The sequence below is a fragment of the Delphinapterus leucas genome, chromosome 2 (genome assembly GCF_059928025.1).
Source record: "Delphinapterus leucas isolate spDelLeu-1000000601 "Yukka" chromosome 2, BTC_Dleu_Yukka2, whole genome shotgun sequence".
Classification (NCBI taxonomy): domain Eukaryota; kingdom Metazoa; phylum Chordata; class Mammalia; order Artiodactyla; family Monodontidae; genus Delphinapterus; species Delphinapterus leucas.
The window spans coordinates 170149358-170169739 of NC_143130.1; the positions used below are offsets into that span (position 1 = coordinate 170149358).

Below are 20382 nucleotides of genomic sequence, written 5' to 3' on the forward strand. Positions count from 1 at the left end.
GACTGTGACTGGACTTCCCTTTTTAATTGTTTTTACTGAATGCTGTTGCCACCAGTATTTTCCCGTGGTTTTGCATTTCCTGGTCACCTGACTGGCGACACGTGCCCTCAGGTCAGACATTCATGTTTGTGCCAATCTTCCTCCGTCATGGACTGAACACCTCTCATGCATGATAAGCCTCTGCGCTTGTGATGAGCCATTTCCACAGGCCGCGTTCCCAGGAGGGGGTCCGCGCTCCACCAGCATCGACGTCTCTATGTTTCTTGCCACGGGGTCATGCTGCTTCCCAAAGGGACAGCGGCAGTTTCCTGGGGCACCAGCAATGCTGGGTCTTGACCATGCCTTCCCAGCCCCAGGCAGTCCCTTTTTCAGAAATCTGGGCAGTACTTTCGTGAGGGAGGATGACGGGTGACATAGTGAATGGTCCCACCCCCGCACACACGGTCACTCAGGGTCGAGCAGGCCCCGCGGCAGAGGGGGCGAGGCCCGGAGACACCGGCTGGCGTGGGGGGCTGGGGGCGAGGCCCGTGCATGACCCAGTGAGCAAAAGCTCTGGACGGGGGCCCAGAGACGTGCATGCAAGTTCCGGCAGCTCCCCTGGGCCCAGGCGAGCCACGTGGCCTTTCAGGTCTTGGGCTCCTATCAGTAGACCGGGGGTCATAATGAATCACTCCTGTCTACTTGCTGGAGTTGAAAGGATGAGGAAAAAGCGCTGCGAAATGCCAGCTAAAGAAGCCAGCTCCCCCTTGGCGGGGATGGGGGTGCAGGGGGTGTGGTGGGCAAGGGCCTGGAGTTGCCATCTGTTCACACCCCCACCCCCAAACGACACGACAGGGGAGCCTCTGAGCTCACAGGTGCCTCCGGGAGCTGGGTGGTGGCGAAGGGCCCCTCACCCGGCTCCCAACAGGTGCACCCTAAGCCCTGCGTGCTGAAGGCAGCGCCGAGGGAGTGTGTGACTCAGGTATGAGCCAGCAGACCGACCCCCGGGAGAGCGGGGTTGCGCTAGGGATCGCGTGCAGACTTCTAACTGCATCCTGGAGAGACCAGGGAGGGCTCCTCGGGGGAAGGCGACATCCCGGTGGGCCTCGGTACAGGCCGGAAATTTCAGTCCATGCAAACCCTCTCTCCTCAGTCAGAGAGCTGCTGCCTCGACTTGGGGCTCCACCTTTCAGGCAGGGGCCTTGTCTACCGCGTTCATGGCTGCATCCCCAACGAACAAGTGTACAAGTGAATAAACGAAGCGCTGGCCTGGGCTCCCGCCTCTCCTGGCCGGAGGGAGGTGGCCCTTATCAAAAGGCAGGTTCGGGCTTCCCTGGTGGCGCAGTGGTTGAGAGTCCGCCTGCCGATGCAGGGGACATGGGTTCGTGCCCCGGTCCGGGAAGATCCCACATGCCGTGGAGCGGCTGGGCCTGTGAGCCATGCCCGCTGAGCCTGCGCGTCCGGAGCCTGTGCTCCGCAACGGGAGAGGCCACAACAGTGAGAGGCTCGCATACCGCAAAAAAAAAAAAGGCAGGTTCCCTCACATCTCGGCCCAGCTCGGGGCACCAAATGCTGCCTCTCAGATCTGGGCTCGGCCCTGCCTCCCTGGGCCACTCCCCATTCCCCGGGGCCTGTGCTGTATGGCAGGAAAGAGCCTTATCAGGAGGGGACAGTGAGGAGATCCACCATGTCACTGAGAGCAGGCACGGGAGCGGGGAGGCGTGGGCAGGGTCCGGGCTCTCACTCAATCTTCTGAGAGTTGAGGAAACTAACCCCCTGATTTCACAGGCCCTGGAGCCTCTACACATGCTGGTCCCTCGGCCCTGCAAGCCCCTTCTTCCAGCTCCTTCCTGGCCTGGGAAGCTCCTGCTCGTGCTCCAAGCCCTGGGTCAGGCCACCTCCCTCCTCTGAGCACCCTCTTCTCCCACACCTCGGAGGAGGCCTCTCCTGTGGGCTCACCAGGGCCTGGCGTGCCTGGGTTTGAATCCCGGCTCTAGCTCATATCAGCTGTGCCACGCTGGCCAAGTAACTTTATTTCAGCCTCAGCTTCCTCGCGGGAAAGAGGACAACAAAAATAGTACCGACTTCACAGGGTTGTCTCCCACTGCCCCACGTTTACAAAATGTATTTTAAAATTATGAAACAGTTCCCTCCAGGAAGGGCGGCTGCACCCCAGAGTCTGGGTAGCTGCAGTGGCCCCAGCCTGCCCAGCACGATCCATCCCAGGTTCAACCCTTGGATGATCTGACGGGACAGACAGAACAAGTGCGGTGGCCCAGGGCTGGGGCTTCCTCCCAGCTGCTGGCGTTTGTTAACCAAGGAACCCCCTTCTTGGTACCCTCACCCCAGAACCATCTTCTCCCCACTGTGGCTGCAATACCCTCAAACCACTGGATTCCTGGCATCCTGCCCACCTCACCTACCATCCAGCCCAAACTACACACAGCGGCTGGATCCTGGATCATCTTCCTAAACCTCCGACCTATATATTGAAGCAGCTCTCAGCTCAATAACTGTCCAAGGCTGACGTGAGCGAAGAGCCTTTCCAGGCTCCTGCGACATGATTCTGTTTGCCTTCCCATTACGGGCTGTACTGTGTCCCCCCAAATTCGTATGCTGAAGGCCCAACCCTCAGGACCTCAGAATGTAGCTATTATTTGGAGATAGGGCCTTTAAAGAGGGGATTAAGTTAAAACGAGGTCACATGGGGGCCCTAATCCAACTGATTCATGTCCTTAAGAAGAGGAGCCAGAGGGAAGACCATGACAAGACACGGGGAGAAGACAGCCCCCTACAAGCCAAGGAGAGAAGCCTCAGAGGAAACCAGCCCTGCCAGCACCTGGACCTTGGACTTCCAGTCTCCAGAAATGTGAGAAAATTAACTTCTGTGATTTAAGCCACCCAGTCTGTGGCGCTTTGCTGTAGCAGCCCTGGAAATCTAACTCACTTCCCAGCTCCTCCCAGAGGCAGAGCCAAGACCATTCCCAGCCACCGCCCGGCTCCATGCACAGCGGTCTCCTCACCCCCGGCACACGCCTCTGGGACGCCCCTCCTCCCACCAGTCGGCAACAACCCGCTCGGCCGGTGTCACTCAGTTTCCCCTAAGCCCCTGGGAACAAGCTGTCTCATAACAATGACACCTCCCCAGCATCTCCTACTGGCAGTCTCACCTGTTCCACTACCATCTCTCTCCTGCATCGCTACCTTGTTTGCTTGCTCATCTCTGGTCCCCTAGTAAATTTCCACACATTTGGGTTCTGACTGTGCAACCGGGCAGTACGTTCCTTGGGGTCAGGACCTGGCCTGACCCCTAGCTCAGTGCTGCTCAGAGACGGCAGCCGTCAGTGGAAACTCTCTGACAAGTGCACGTGTGTGAGATGAACTGAATAAGTGTGAGCTGTGAGCCCGGAAACAAAAGGAGAAAGGGGGGCATGGAGGAACACAACTGACCAGCACAGGGAAAGAAAGGAGGTGGCCTGCAACTCCTCGACTGGCCACCACGCGGCGCTGTTTGTCTGGCACAGCCCTAGTGACTGTGGCCATGGGGCTTGAGTGCTGGTCTGGCCTGCCAACCCACAGACTCCAGTGTTCATGCCTCGTCTGGTGCCTGACTGTCCAAAGTCACCTGCCCCCTGCCGTCATCCTGTTAGGGGCAGGAGCCACGTGTTCTTGAATCCTAGACGGGGAAAGACATCTGTGCATCCTGGGCGAGCCAAGTCTTAGCCTGACAGCCCCTCTGAAAACAACCGAGTGGCTTTTTGCCTCGTGGTAATTGTAGCCACCCAGTAATGCAGAACAGACAAGTCGGGGAGGGAAAGCAGCCGCAGGCCTGGATCAGGAGGCGGCAGCCAGGAAAGGCCCGGATGGCCGGCCCACGGACGAGAAGAGATGGAAGTGGTCTCTGAAGTGGAGCCGGGCCTGGGCGTGAGGAGGGCGCTTCGCATCCTTACCTTGACTCTCCTGTCCCCCCGGTCCACAGTATAATGTCCCGTCCACCAGCCTGGCCACGGAAGGGCTCCCCAAGGCAGTGCTCTACCCTCGCCTCCCCTCTCTCCTCAGGAGGCATCTTCCTGGGATGCCCCCAAGCTGCCCCGCCCCACCTCGATAAGTCAGAACCTCTGCTGATTCCCCCCAGCGACACTCAGGAACTGTCCCCTGCTCTGACCCCGTGCATCCCCTAGCACCTCCTTCCAGTTCATTCTGCATTCCCTTTATTAAAGGTAACTCATCTCTCCCTATAGCCTGAGGCCCCCTTGAGGCACAGAGGCTGGATTCGTGGGGGGATTTGTGTCGGGCTTCAAAAGGGTGGAAACGATTGGACAACGGTGACATCATCCTGTCTCTTCAGACCCATTCACAGCCCCAGATGACATGAAGTTGAAATAATATGTTTTGTTTTGTTTAAGTCATTCAAGTTCTAGCCCTTGAAGCCGCGTGCCCTGGAGATGTGGGGACTGGGGAGCCTGACTCATGGGAACCACCTGGAAATCTGCCACGGCTTTGGGCCGATCCTGGGAGAGGCAGATCCTCATCCGCGTAGCCCCTCGTAGGCCGTGGGTGTGTATGCAGTGGTGGGCTGGGTGCCTGGGTTCCGATCCCAGGTCCACTGTTTCCCCCTGGGCTGGCCGCCCCTCTGTGCCTCTGTTTCCACATCTGCAAGATGGGGGTAACACCGGCTCCTACACCCTAGGCTCCTTGTGAGGATGTGAGGACTAGATGAGTCCCCGTGAGGGGCCGGGCAGGGGGAAGCACCACGTACGGCTTGGCTGCCTTCAGTTGGCATTGGGTCTGCTCCTCCTTGCGCGCTGAGGCCCAGTCAACAACCTGGGCATCCATTCTGAACCCACGATGGGGTGGAGGGCTCCCCAGGAGCTAGGACTCTCTCATGAGTATCAGGCTTAGGACACAGGTGGCCCTTGAGGTACCCCCTCTGGGAAAAGGGAGGAGAGAAGGCCCTGCCCGCTGCTCAGGCACCAAGGGCTCAGACGGAGTCGGAGGCTAAGCGAGGCCGAAAGTGAAGGGTGTACGGGAGCTGGGTGCTGAGGCAACCCGGGGCGAGCCTTCCCCAGGCAGGACTGGGCACTCACTACCCACCGTCCAGTTCACCCACGGCGTCTGAGGGCAAGAAGGGCCTGTCACCTCAGAAGGTCACATGAGGACAGTGGATGTGAGGAGAGGCCAGGGTTCCATCCACCCAGGCCCATGGCCACACAGACCAGGCGGTGAACCTGGAGGCCTCAGGGCCCAGGAGCCAGCCTGGATGGTGCTCGTCCCCAGGACCCCCTGAGGGGAGGCAGAGAGAAGTGGCACTTCCTGAGTGCCGACAGGCTCGTGCTGTGTCCCTGCCGCTCACGTGGTGAGGGGGGGCTCGGCAGATGGGCCGTGCAGAGGCCCAGCCTGGTGCTGCCTGAGGCACAGGGAGGGCCGGACAGCCTTTGCTGGCTTGAAGATGGAGGGGCCCATGAGAAGGAATATGGGGGCTATAAGAGCAGAGGGTGGCCCCTTGCTGACAGCCAGCAGGGAAACTGGGACCTCAGTCCTACAGCCAGAAGGAAGTGATTCCTGCCAACAAGCATGAGCCTGGGAGTGGGTTCTTCCTTGGGGCCTTCGGATGAGAACGCAGCCAGCTGACACCCTGATTCCCATCTGAGACACCCTGAGACCAGAAGCCAGCCACGCCAGGTAGACTTCTGACCTACTGAACTGTGAGATAACGAAGGGGGGATGTTGAAAGCCACTCAGTTTGTAGTTACCTGTTATGCAGCAATAGGAAACTAATAGGCTTGGTTATTATGAGTTTTCAAAGGGGGACCTTGACTGTGTTATTTGGAGACACTGGGTAGGGGGATGGGTGCATTTCAGCAGTGGCTGCAGCCCCTACTCTGCTCCCTGGAGGCTTCTGAGGGGCCCCGCTAAGGCCCTGCTGCAGCTGCTACCTCCCTGCTACCAGCCTGATCCTCAGCTCCCCAGCTACAGGCGTGCTGTTGCGGAAAATACTGGAAGGTGGGGAACCAGCCTGAAATTGGGGGAGGGGGTGGCTTCTGGGCAGGGACAGAGGGGAACACAGGCCACAGGTCTGACAGTCCCCAGTCTGACAGCGCCCTGGTCAGCTGGACCAGTTTCCATCCCGCCTGACTCAGCTAAGGACCTGTTTCTTCTCGAGGGGACAGAGTGCTATCCGCACCCAGTGTGCTCGAGGCCAGGAGTGTGGAAGTTAGACACTGGCCCCGGTGGAGACAGGGACATTCCTGAGTCCCATTCCAGCTTGTGGAAACGGTTGCTGGAAACGCGGATTAACTCTGTGGCAGCTGTTTGCACAGATTTATGGCCCCTTCCGGACCCAAAGGCTCACTGCCCCACTCGGCTCCAACTCCCAAAATGCAGCAGCCTTTGCTGTTTTCAAGACGTTTAAAAAATAATATATGAAGTGCTCTCTCTGGCCATATATATTCTAAAAGCAGAATAGAAAATGTTAGCTTGGTCCAGTGCAAAGATGAAGCTTCCAGCAACATAACAGTCCATATATTTAAACAATAAGACAATCTCCTTAACCCCCAAAGGGGCTCTAACCAATCAATAAGAAAAAGACCAACAACCCAAGAGAAAAATGGGCAACTAACATGAAAAAATTCATACACAGAAGAAATGCAAAGGGGCAACAGACACAAGAAGAAATGTGTAATCTTGTCAATCATGGAAGAAATGCAAATGAAGGTAAGACAGTTATCATTTCTCCAGCAGCCACACACTATAAGGAGTAAAATGTTTTCAAACCTTCTTTTTTTGTGTGTGTGCGGTACGTGGGCCTCTCACTGCTGTGGCCTCTCCCGTTGCGGAGCACAGGCTCCGGACGCGCAGGCTCAGCGGCCATGGCGCACGGGCCCAGCCGCTCCGCGGCATGTGGGATCTTCCCGGACCGGGGCACGAACCCGTGTCCCCTGCATCGGCAGGCGGACTCTCAACCACTGCGCCACCAGGGAAGCCCTGTTCACACCTTTTGAAGAACAATCCAGCAATATGTGCAAAGTGAGAAACGTTTATAACGTCTTCAGGAAATTCCACTTCTAGGGATTAATTTCACAGACCTATGCAAAGACCTGTGTTTACTGCAGCTCAGTTAAAAGAAAAAATCCAGATCAAACTGCAATGACTTTATGAGCCCAGTATAATTGAGTAAATTATGGGTTTTTTCATTCACATGCTGAAATCTTATGCTGTCATCAAAAAGGGCAGATCAGACCTAGTCGTCCTCATCCTGGAAAGAAGCCAAGACATATGTTCAGTGGAGAAAAAGCAAGTTATAGGAGAACACAAGTAGTAGGACACTGCTTCTTTTCTTTCTTTCTTTTTTTAAGCACACATGTATTTGTACATGTATGAGAAGAGCCTGGAAGGATGGATTCCATACTTAAGAGCGGCTGCCTCTGGGAAGAGAGGTGCGGGCCAAACAGATTTGAGCCACTGGCAATCAGGGCCCTGCCTGCTGACAGAGGGACTTCAGGACCACATCTGAGCAGGGCTGGGGGTGCGTGGCCCTCAGGAGGCATCCAGTCCAGCAATTCCTGAGGTGTGCTGTGTGGACCAGGCCTCTTACCATAAGCGCAACAAAAATGAGAGGGGGGCCCATAACTGATTAAGTGGAAAAGGCTAAATATTGCTGTATTTCATCGGTTCTAGGGCATGGGTTTGGTTTTCTTTTGTTTTCTTCATTTTCCATCTCTGAAGTTGAGATGTGACTCATCATTTATGGTGTGTCAGAATTTAATTAGCATTTTTTTCTCTATTTGTAAATATAAGCTATCAGCGCAACTTCCACCGGTGGTAAAATTCAGTTTGCCTGCCTCTGAGAGACTGAAGATTCATATTAGCACATAAAGGCTCTGAAAAGTCCTGCAGCAAAGAAACGTGTCTACTCCCGATTTCTCCACCATATCTGACACAACCCCCAACTTTTCCTTTTCCTTCTTAATTCTTATCTTTGCCTTTCCCTTTGTTTACAAACGAGATCATGCTGGGGCTCCATGGATGCCCTTCCCCACCATGGATGTCTGAGAAGTCCCTGTCACTTTCCAGTGCAACTGGGGCAAAGGGAGGCACACTCACTCTTTAAAACTCTGTATAGGGACTTCCCTGGTGGCGCAGTGGTTAAGAATCCGCCTGCCAATGCGGGGGACACGGGTTCAAGCCCTGGTCTGGGAAGATCCCACATGCCGCAGAGCAACTAAGCCTGTGCGCCACAACTACAGAGCCTGAGCTCTAGAGCCTGCGAGCCACAACTACTGAAGCCTGCACGCCTAGAGCCCGTGCTCCACAACAAGAGAAGCCACTGCAATGAGAAGCACGCGCACTGCAACGAAGAGTAGCCCCTGCTGGCCGCAACTAGAGAAAGCCCGCGTGCAGCAACAAAGACCCAATACAGCCAAAAATAAATAAATTTATTTAAAAAAAACAAAAAAAACTCTATACAAAAACCATTTGGCAAAAACCGCAATAGCAACAACTGTCATCAAGAACCATCAATGGATGCTTTAAAAAAAAAAAGTGGGTAAAAGTCTGACAAGAAACAGGATGACTGAAAAGTGTCTCCTTATGAGATAACTGCCAACACAAAGAGAAAAACAGAAATTTGCAGAGGAGAGCCATGGCAGACACAACTCTGACCAAATAATCTATTAGCCAGAGGGAAGACACATCGATGTCATGTCCTCCTGATCGGAGGGGGGAACAGTGTTGCTGGTGTGGCGCTCCTGCCCCAAATGCAGAATCCCCACCTACTCAGGGGAAAACATCAGATACCCCCAAATTGAGGGACACGCAGCAAAATAAACAGTCAAGGCTCCTCCAAAGTGTCAAGGTCATGAATGACAAACAACCTGCGGCCCCGATCTAGGTGGACGGAGTCCACAGATGGACAACCAGACTGGATCCTGGGCCATGAACAGGGTAGCAGTGGGACAGCTGTGAAATTGTTTAATAACCGTATTGCTATTGATGTGAATCTCCTGGCTTAGAGAACTATAAACTGTCACACAAGGTGTTGACACTGGACGCAGCTGTGCAAAGTTATACAGACGGGCACTTTGTGTAGCATTTTTTGCACCTTTTTTGGGTAAGTTTAAAATTACTTAAAAATAACAATTATACTAAAAAAATTGTATACAGTCAGCCCTCTGTATCCACAGAGTTCAACCAACCACGAATAGAAAATATTCAGGAAAAAAAATTCCATTAAGTTCCAAAAAGCAAAACTTGAATTTGTCATGTGCCAGCAAATATTCACACAGCACTTTATTGTATTTACATCTATTTACATATAATTTGCATTGCATTGGGTATTAGAAGTAATCTAGAGATGATTTAAAGTATATAGGATGGGACTTCCCTGGTGGCGCAGTGGTTAAGAATCCGCCTGCCAATGCAGGGGACACGGGTTCTATCCCTGGTCTGGGAAGATCCCACATGCCGTGGAGCAACTAAGCCCGTGTGCCACAACTACTGAGCCTGCGCTCTAGAGCCCGCGAGCCACAACTACTGAGCCTGCGCTCTAGAGCGCCCATGCCAAACTACTGAAACCCGCGCGCCTAGAGCCTGTGCTCCGCAACAAGAGAAGCCACCGCAATGAGAAGCCCGCACACCGCAACAAAGAGTAGCCCCCGCTCGCTGCAACTAGAGAAAGCCCATGTGCAGCAACAAAGACCCAACGCAGCCAAAAATAAATACATACGTACATACATACATACATAAATTTATAAAATGCTATAAAAAAATAAAGTATACAGGAGGCTGTGCGTAGATTCTGCACAAACACTGTGCCGTCTTACGTAAGGGACTCCAGCATCCTGAGTCTGGTATCCGTGGGGGGTCCTGGAACCAATCCATCACAGATATGAGGAATGCTAATGTGAACTTTACAATAAATCCATAAAACTGATATAATTAAAAATAAACACACGTGATGCATTTCAAACATGGGTGTGGGTGCTCAGGAAGGATGGATGGAGAGGGGAGTGCTGTCCAAGGGGCCTGGTCACAGGGTCACAGAGGTCACGATCATGGATGCCAGCATGGATTTGGTGCTAAAAAGAATCTCAGGAACCCAGGACTCATAGGGTCACAACACACCGCGTGTGGTCTGAAACACCACAACCCAGTGTCACCCAGGAGAATTACCATCTATTGAGTATTTATGCCTTAAATGCATAACCACGTTTAATCCTTACAACAACCCTGTGAGGAAGGGGCTGCTATCATTATTCCCATTATACAGATAGGAAAGCTGAGGCTCCATGGTGAGTTAAATAACTGGCCTAAGTGCACACAGCCAGGCCATCTGAGTCCAGATTCACTACAGCACTGCTTCTGTAGAAAAGACTACTGCAGAGGCGTGTGTCCCCTGGACTGAGCTGGAGGCACAGAGTGGCCAATGGTCAGTCCTCCCACCTCTCTGGGCCTCTCTCCTCATCTTTAAGATACGGAGAACAGTTTGGGGGCATCAAGAGCTCAAGATCTCTTTCGGGAGCTTCCCTGGTGGCGCAATGGTTGAGAGTCCGCCTGCCGATACAGGGGACACGGGTTCGTGCCCCGGTCCGGGAAGATCCCACATGCCGCGGAGCGGCTGGGCCCGTCAGCCATAGCCGCTGAGCCTGCGCATCCGGAGCCTGTGCTCTGCAACGGGAGAGGCCACAGCAGTGAGAGGCCCGCGTACCACAAAAAAAAAAAGAAAAAAAAAAATCTTTCGGCTGGAAAGACACTAGGTGGGTCTTACATTCACACTGAAGTGTAAATGACTGGTGTCTAGTACTTTCTGATCAACTTTGACCAACAGGTGTGTTTGAGCATCCGTCTGCCCTACCATGTCCCGGGGAAGAGATGTTGAGATTTCTCACCTGGGCACTGGGAGAATGCGTGTGAAGGGGGAAGAAGGCTCTGGGGATCTCGAGTCTGCAGGGGTCAGTCAACTCAACAAGGGGAAAGGGAGCCAGAGGTCACAAAGACAGCGTCTGGCTCACCTACTGGCCCAGGTCAGCCTTGCACAGGCAGGGGCTTCAGGGACAGGCCTGGAGGAGCCATCAGGGCCTGGGGAAGGTGGGGAGGGAGCCATCAGGGCCTGGGTTGGTGCGGGGGGTCACTCGGGAGTGCCTCCTGAGAGGGCGGGTCTGTGGGTCAGGAGGAAACAGGTTCCCAGCAGGGTCTGTGTAAGGCGCCGGACAGGCCCGAGCATCTCCGTGTGCCAGCAGATGAGCAGGAAGCCTGGCATCTCGTCCAGAGCCTCTCTTTTCTCAACTGAAAAAGGGGATCATTACAGCCCCCTCGGGAGGGTTAGCAACAAGGGGAGGAGAAGCCGCCCACCAAGGGCCAGGCCGGCCCTACGTGCTCTCCTCACGACACCCTGGGCGAGGGCGTTTACCTCCTCCGTGCAGGTGACAGATGGGAGACTCTCCAGGGCTCAGGAGTGACTCGGGCCCCGGGGCAGGGCCAGGTTCAGGACCAGCTGCCTCCTAACGTTGACGCGGGGCCCACCTCGGCCTGGCCGACAGGCGGTGCTCCACTACCACCCTGCTCTGCAGACCCCACACCTCCATCCGGACGCGGGGTCTCTGCCTGCATGGCTGGAAGTGGCTGACGTGGGAACGAGGACAATGTTTCTCCCAAATGCCCCAAAATCCTGGAGTGGAATCAGGCACCGAGCACCCACGCAAAGGCCCCCGCCTCCCTGTCAGCCCATGGGGCCCGAGCCTCTTCCGTGGCCACCCGCTCCGGCAGTGTGTCCAGGCCTGGCCTGGCGCCGGTCCTCCCTCACACCAGACCCCTCGGCCCCGTGACGTGGGCAGGCTGACACCCGGGGAGCCCCAGGGCAGGTAGGTGCCACAGGGGCCAACTCCTCACAGGCCCACCCGACAGGTGTGCGAAGCATCGTCCTGGTGGGTTAATCCAAAACTCCAGCCTCCTGCACAAAATCGGAGCTGGAAGCTAATCCTGACTCGGGAGTAACAGTGTTCGGGGGGCTACACCCCTCTCCTCTTTGTCCTCCAAGACTCCAGGCCCTGCTACTAACTACCAGCTTCTGCCACGTGCCTCCCACCCAAACCCCGGGCACCCTGTGGGACCAAGGGGAGGAGCTGAGAGCACCGGGAGCCCAACTCTGGGCCACACCTGCTGCAGTGGACAGGGCCAGACCTTCCCCACACCTCCCCCGAGGTGATGATAACCACGCATCATAGATGAGCAAACGACTCTGAGAGGGCCAGTGACTGCCCAGGCCGCACCAGTGGGGCTGAGATTTCAGCCCAGGCTTGTCAGGGCCGAAGCCTGCTCTCTTCCATTACAATGTATCGCTGTTCTCAAAAGGGACAGGACTTTTGTTTCCTCAGTAACCACACGGGGCAGAGACTCCACGACTGAAGCAGGGATCTTGTCTGGACAATGCCATCGCCTGGACACCAGAGGGCACCCGGGGGCAGTGCCAGCTGGCGGAGCAAGAGCAGCAGGGCCGGAGCCCACACTGCATCCATCGTGGCCTCGACCCCTCCTCAGCAGGCCGGGAGCCGGATTCGGGAACCACTGGCTAAGAACCCACGCAGATGGCGTGGGTTCAAACCCCAGCTCTGCCCCTAGTAGCTCTGCGGCCTTAACCAACTAGATTCAATGGATACAGCATCCTCACCGCTACGGGGTGGTGACAGTACTGCCCGTCTCACAGGGTCATCGTGAGGATTAAACCAGCTAATACAGTGCTTGGCATGCAGTCGGGGTGCCCCCTGAGCGCTGACAAAGCGGCCCTAGAGGAACGGTGACCTGCAGGCACCACAACACTGGGGACACAGGCGGACCTGGGGCCCAGGCCTTGACTCCAAGGCCCCTCCCGCTCTCTCCTCTCCCACCCACGGCCCTCCGCAGCTCACCAAGGGCGGACAGCCGGCCCCCACCTCTGAGTGAGACCCCCCAACTCGACCACACACCCCCACCCCGCGGCGGCTGCTCTGCGGGGATCGGGTCTCCCAGGCTCTACAGAATGTCATTTTCTCTTTGCTTGGTGTCTAGATTACTCCATTTCAATCCAGCCTCTAAACGGCCTGCAAGATGAGCCCTGATTAAATTCCCATAAAACCACAGGCAGAGACGCTCGATCTGCGGTGTGCACCCCCCCCCCCGTCCCCAGGGAGGCCCGGCGTCCGGACGGCCATCTGTCACCCCCGGAGCGCATGTGTGGGAGCTGCCGGGGCAGCCACACCTCATCGGCAGCCGTCTTGGAAGGGCCTCTGAGCCCTTTGCCCTGTGGCCTGAGACCCCCCACCACCTGCTGCCCCCAGGGCCAAGGACACAAACCCACAATCTCCAATCATAGCCCAGCTTTCTCGCCCATCGCTCCGGCCAGTTCAGGAGTCGGCTAGAGCCTTGCCCAGGATCACTTGTCCTAGGGCGGCAGAGCCAGGCCTTGGTCTCGGGGCTTCCACCTCAAAACCCCGGCCCTATGCGGAAAGCAGGTGCCCACGAGAGAAGAGGCCTGCAGGTGCGTGTCCAGCAATCTTGGCTGGTGGCGCCGCCTCCCGCTCCCCGCAAGCCGGCGGCAGGCAGCGTTCAGCTTCTGGGAGGCTCCTGTACTTGGTTTGAACTGGATCCAGGTCTAGTGCCATCTCTGCCTCTGGCTAAAGGGTGTGGGTGCAGCCCCGCCCAGAAGCAATCACCTGTTAGGGAAACCTGGGGCCCAGGCACTCCGTCAGCTACTGACCTCATGTCGTGTGAGCTGTTATGTGGAAGGAACGTGCTGCTGAGGCTGCCCACCCTGGCCAGCTGGAAGGGGAAAGGTCATTCCAAGAGCCATTCACCCATGGATGCCGCAGGCAGGAACCCACTCCCCGGAGGGGAAGGCGGACAGCTAGCTGTGCCCCAAACTCATCCTCCCCGCTCTGCCATGGTGACGGGGCTCCCAAATGTCAGCTGGCCACATGGTTGCCCAGAATAAAGACCACTTTCCCCGATTCCCTTGCAGCTCAGTTTGTAACTCGGTTCTGACCACTGAGGTATGAAAGAACATCACTGTAGCTTCCAGAATTTTTCCTTAGAAGATACCCAGGGCTGTTTCCCTTTGCTCCCTTTTTCTTAGTCCCCTCTCCATCCTAACGTCTAGACTGTAGATGTGGTGGTGAGAGTTTCAGCACCACCTTGGACCAGGAGGGCCACACCAGAAGAACAACGAGCTGGGGGAAGCCTAGGTCCCCGCCGTCACTCGCCAGCACCGGCCAGCCTTCCTCTGGGCTTTTACGCGAGAGAGGAACGAAGTCCATCTCATTTAATCCACCCTCCAGGTCTCTGCTATGGTAGCAACTTTGTCAGCGGGTTTCAGACTGACACGTCTGCAGCGGGAAGGACCCTGCCTTCCCTCCAGGCTCTGAATTAGGAAAAGAAAAGCTCTGGGAGCGTGGAACTGAGATGGCACCAACCACACAGAGCCGCCCAGGTCCTCAGACAGGTGAGGCTGGAAGCTCCGGGCAGCAGGCCTCACCTGTCCCCCACAGCTGATGCTCTGTGCAGCGATGGATGGCCCGAGCGTGGACCCTCGGTCCAAGGGCTCTGCCTGTTAGCCCCGGGAGACCCTCCCCATGTGTCAGAGCCCACCAGCCCACCCCCAGTGCAGAGCAGGGAGCCCTGTCACCTCCCTGCAGCAGCCTCACCCACTGCCCTGTCTTCTGTGCAGCCACCAAGGCTCTCTGAGGACAGGGAGAGCCACGCTGGCACAGGGGTGGCAACAGCTCCAGGAGTTTCTGCCAAGCCCCTTCTCCCAACACAAAAGCGGTGTCATCTGGACTGCTGTACCTGAGGAGCTAAAAGGGTAATTACGGCCCTTTACAGCAGGATTAACAGGGCTGCGAGCCTCCAGTAATCGCAGGAGTGCGGCAGGGGAGCGCCAGGGATGCGCTTCCCAGAGCAGGTTCTCTGTATCCGCGCCAGGAGCAGCCTGGCCTCTGGGAGGATGGGAGGTGGAAGCCAGCAGCGCTTCCGCATGTACCGCCCCGGGTGGGCAGGAAAAGGCTCCAGGAAGTCCCAGCCTCTGCCTGCGCTCCTGGAAGAATACCAGCCCGGCTCGGCGTGCACGATAAGGAAAGCCCAGGGTGCAGCGGTCACGGCCCACCCACACAATTCCTGCTGGCCCAGGACCAAGCCGGTCTTGAGAGTTTGGTCAACAAGTTCTCACTGGGCCCCCTAGCAGGCAGCCCCTGAGCTGACCTCAGCTGGGTTGGAGCTGAGTGGGGTCTGTCTGTGTCCCCGCTGGGGGCCAGTCACCAGCCCCTCACACCTGTGGCTGGGTGGGAGGTCACCCTCACAACAGTAACGACCATCAAAATCTACCTCTAGGCCGCGTCTGCACTGCCTGTCTGAAATGTACTCTCATCTCCTCACTCACCAGCTCCCATACCTTCAAAGGCTGCTCTCGAATGGAGTTCCCAACTGCCCGAGGTGTTCGAAGTCCCCCCTCTGACCGATGGTCTGCAAGTCCACACAAGCACCCCACTTCAGCTCCCTCCCTGCTTCATTCACACCCCCGCCCTGTCTGGGAGGCTTTCGCCCCCTCAGTACTCACCCCCCAGCGACAATCCTGCTGCCTGTGCACCCTGCAGTCCAGCCCGCTGAACACGCATGCTCACACTCTAGGCCTGAGCTCACCCTTGATCCCAGCCCTGATTCTCTACCCATGAAAATGGAGACAGATTCCAAGATCCAATCCAGATGCCTCAGCGCTTTCCAGTGTAAAGTGCTGAGCAGGAACAGTGGCTCCCATTCCTGGGTGACCCCATACTGTCATCTCCTGTCCCTTCGCGGACAGTTGGCATCTAACACACACACTTCCTGGGAAAAGGTGGATTTCCTTTCCAGAACCAACGTTCAGCCAAAACATCACTATAGATCTTCCTTCTCATCTGGGGGTTCTGGTTCAACCCAGGGAAGGAATGCAAAGGGAACGGAAGTTGACACGGTCACTGACCACTCCAGACCCAAGGATGGGAGGATGCTGGCATGATGAAAAACGCTACCTGCTTTGGGGCCCCCCAAGAATGTCATGTCCATGTTGTCTCCTGGTGACGGCCAGGCGCCCAGGGCAAAAATGCCTCAAGACCTCTTCCAGGACAGCCAGGTCCACCAGCCAGCTCTTGCACAGGGCAGGTTCCTCAGAGAACCAAGCACTCACCAATTCTCCTGACCAGGGTCCATGACTGCATCCATGCCAGGTGCTTGCTAGATCCAGGGCCCTCTGACTATGGACATGAAAGTCAAGCTTAGGGGTTAGGAGCTGGGGAGCCTGAGTCAGAGAGACGTGGCTAGATTCTAGCTCTGCAGCTTACAGGCTTGGGTGATGCTGGCACACCTGTTAACCTCTCAGAGCCTCCTGTGCAGAACAGGGAGGATGGATGATCTGGCCCACCTTTATAAATAAGCACCAGAACAGAGACTGTAAGAAGGCGGCTTAGCCCAGTGCTAGGCACACAGCATGTACCCAATAAATCCTGCGCTTATTATCCCCATGCTGGTCCTGTGAGCCAAAGCACCCACTGGTCCAACCATCACGTGAACAACACCTGGGGCCAAGTCACCATCCAGGTCAGGGTTCAAGGCAGCCCCTTTAGGTCACACACATGTGGCCTGGATGGCAGGAACAAGGGCTGCCTCTCCTGCCTCTAGGAGGATTCTCACGCAGCCCCAAGGCCCAGGCAAAGCACTTTCTCTTAAAGTGAAAGAAGAACTCTCAGCGGGAACGCCTGGACCAGGAGGCAGAGCTAGGAGGTGACTGTGAACGTGAACCTTTCCAAAAAGCCCTTCTCACATAAACAAACACCTTGGAAAGGCAGCCTGACTTCTCTGGAGCTGCCCTGCCCTGGGACGTGGGGAGGATGAGTCCTCAGGGGCACGGGCCCGCAGCTGGCAGGAGACGCTCCCGCAGCTGAGAGGGGGGCTCCCGCCTGCGAGAACAGAGCGTACCCCGCAAGGTCCAGCCGCCACATTACATATCTCCATGTGTTTGATCAAAGGCCCTTCAATTTCTCTGTTTGTCTCTTTCGCCCGGTTACGTAACTCCACTCGCCCGCCTGCCGCTGAGCTGCTCTACACGCACTTCTGCTCCCTAACCACTGTCTTATCTGGATACTTCATCACCACTCGTGGGTTTAAGACAACAAAACTTGAAGTGGTTGGAGCCAGTCTCCCAAAGAGAGCACCCTAGGACTTTTACTTCCTAACTCTGCTGGCCACAGAGGGAGAAGGAAAGGCCCTCCCCAGAACGTACAGCTGCTTCCTGTGTCAAAGTGCTTAAAAAGACCGGACCCCCGTCCCTCCTCCCACCCCACGCAATGACCACCTTGTGTCCACGAGCTGGGCCGACTGCCACGGATGCTGAGCCACTCACGTCCGTACCTTTCATGTAGGCCTCGATCTTCCGGATGAGCTCATAGGACTTGGACCGGTCAAGCAGGGTTCTGATGGCGGGAAGGGGGTCCAGGACAATGGTCTCAGGGTGGGCATCAATGTATTCCTGAGAGGAAAGAACACTCCTTCCGGTTAGAGAGGGAAGACTGATGCTGAAACGAGGGTGACAAGAAGGTTTCGTCCCACGTGCCATCCCCACATCCATCTCTCTGTTCTCCATCCCCCCACCAGCCCTGACCTCTGGTTGAGGCAACACCTGGTCTCAGGAAACTGCCTCTACCCACTCAGCCCCACTGGGATCACGTGACTTTGGTCAGGCCAATCAGCATGTTCCACCTCCTGGGGCTGCCGGCTCAGGAGAGGACATGTGACCCGAGTCCACTCAATCAGAGGCAGGCTCAGTGCTGTTGTTGGAAACGCTGGGACAGGAGCACTGTCCCTCCCTGAGGACAAGAGGAAGCTGGGAGACCGGGCAGCTGGGAGCAGTCATCCTGGGATCTGAAGGAGAGAGAGCTGATGGAGCCCAAAGTGAGAAAACAGAGCCGAGAAAAGGAGAACAAGTCGGTTCTGGTCAGCTTGTGCAACTCCTGGATAAAGCCTCACCTGAAACCCGATCTGCTCCACGGGTGGATTATGCTCAATGAGTGGCCAGCACCCTGAGCTGATAACGGTTCTGAGGCAGGGCTGGGGAGACTGGGATGCCAGGGTTCAGTAGGTCTGTGGGAAGGTGATGAGACACTCGCCATGGGGCAGCCACCCGGCCCGCAGGTGCTCACTCCAGTAAGTGCTTATTAATACCCATTAGCTTCATGGTAGACCATGGAAATGCAAGCAGAACTATGATAAGGTTAGTCTTTAAGGAAGTTACAATCTTCTTGGGGAAATAAGGTTAAGGCACATGAGGAACGAGAAACCATTATTTGCAATGTAATTCAACGGAAGACAGAGCAAGATGTGTCCAGGAAAAGAACTCAGGGATCTTGGGCCGCCATGAGACACCGCTGTGACTCCAAGAGCTCCAAGTCACAACAGGGGGCTAGAGCAGTTTGTCAGGAAGACAAAGTAAATGAGACCATCCCTCTGGCTCTAAAACTCCATGATTCTATGGACACAAATGGGGGATGCTGGAGTAACAGGAGAGGGGCTCAGAGACAAGCCTGGGTATAAGGAAGGCCATTCACTAGCTGTTGTTGTTACTGTGGGTTGAATCGTGCACACCCACCCCCGGATCTGTTCAAGTTCTAACCCCCGGTCCCTGTGAACATGGCCTTATTTGGAAATGCCTTTACAGATGGAATCGAGTTAACATGCGGTTATACAGGATTGGGATGGACCCTCATCCATTGACTGGTATCTTCATGGCGAGGAAAATCTGGACACAGAGACACACAGGGAGAAGGCTGTGTGAAGATGAAGACAGTGACCGAGCTCAGCTACAAGGCAAGGATGGCCAAGGACCACTGGCCACCAGCAGATTCCCCCTCAGTCTCCAGAAGGAACCAATCCTGCAGACACCTTGATTTTAGACTTCCAGCCTCCTTAACCGTGAGAGAATGAATGTCTGTTGTTTTAGGCCACTTAGTTTGTGGTACTTTGTTACGGAAGCCCCAGGGAATAAATACACCAATTCACCCCTCCCCGCCCATTCCACAAGATCTGTCAGCGAGGTCAGCAGAGGCCAGGAGCAAAAGCCATAATGCTTCTCTTCTAGTAAACCTTATCAGAAAAAAGAACGCTCCATTTGGGATTTTTTTTTTCCCCTGGTGAACCTATTTTGGTTCCTAGTAATCATTTTTAAGAGCTCTCAACACAAAAGCCAGAGATCCATATCTACCTCTCTGAAATCTGTTCCCGCCTTATGTTTCATACCAAAGTAGCTGGTTATGAGCTTATTGGTGTCTTTTTCTCTGGATGTTTAAAAGAAGTCTCCATCCCTGAGGGGTGGCCAGTGCATGCATCTGGGGAGGCCTTCGTCCCGTCCTCACACCTGTAAACGCCACAGGGCCTACACGCTCTCGCCGCAGGTCCTCTCCCGGCACGTGCGCCTGCAGACCCAAATGCAGAACAGAAGCTGCCTTCGCGACTTCCTCCTCCTCCTGAGAGCCTGGCCCGCTGCCCTGATCGGACGGAACAAGCAGGCAGCTGATGCCGGAGGGCCCCCGTCTGGCACCCCCAGGGGACGTGGGAACGAGGTGAGAGATGTCTGTAAGGAAGGTCTATCCAAGGATATAACTTGGATAGGTTCTCTCTCCTACAGCCTCACTTCAGGGTACCGAACCTCTCTGCTGTGGGCTCCCCAGAGGCAACTCTCCCCATCGGCACTGTTCCTTTACCGGAGCTTGTTCCTTTGAACCAGATCTACGCTGCCACAAGAGCATGTCGTTCGTGAGACACCAAGATCGACATATACGACCGAAATCATGTTAATGTCCTCACGTTAAAAGGTCATCCACTCAACAAACTTCACAGCATCCACAGCGCTCAGGGCATCGTGCAGGGTGCAAACAACACTGGACGAATGACAGCCTTCTAGGTTTTCCCCTACCAGGTCTGGCCAATGAATTCACGTTCTGGGCTATGAATTGAAAGCACTGCAATGCCCTCACCACCCACTGCCAGGAAGCAGTGCAGTACAGAGGGAAGAACAAGGGACTGAGAGTCAAGAAACCCAGTCTCAGGGCTTCCCTGGTGGCGCAGTGGTTGAGAGTCTGCCTGCCGATGCAGGGGACACGGGTTCGTGCCCCGGTCCGGGAAGATCCCACGTGCCGTGGAGCGGCTGGGCCCGTGAGCCACGGCCGCTGAGCCTGCGTGTCCGGAGCCTGTGCGCCGCAACGGGAGAGGCCGCAGCAGTGAGAGGCCCACGTACCGCAAAAAAGAAAAAGAAAAAGAAAAAGAAACCCAGTCTCCCGCTGCGCTCACCTTCCGCTGGCACCTTGGACGAGCCATTTGGTTTCTCTCGCCTCGGTTTCCTTGTCTGTGAGTTGC

At 55.8% G+C, this 20382-nt stretch overlaps 1 protein-coding gene across 3 annotated transcripts in view; it reads right to left on the minus strand.

The window, feature by feature from the left end:
* Positions 1-20382, minus strand: part of ITPK1 (inositol-tetrakisphosphate 1-kinase) — a 163271-nt gene that overhangs the window by 28856 nt on the left and 114033 nt on the right. For all 3 annotated transcript variants that reach the window (XM_089908144.1, XM_030761931.2, XM_022576240.3), the window contains one exon: positions 17386-17503. In XM_089908144.1, coding sequence (XP_089764270.1) covers positions 17386-17503 — 118 coding nt within the window. The remainder of the gene's footprint in view (positions 1-17385; positions 17504-20382) is intronic.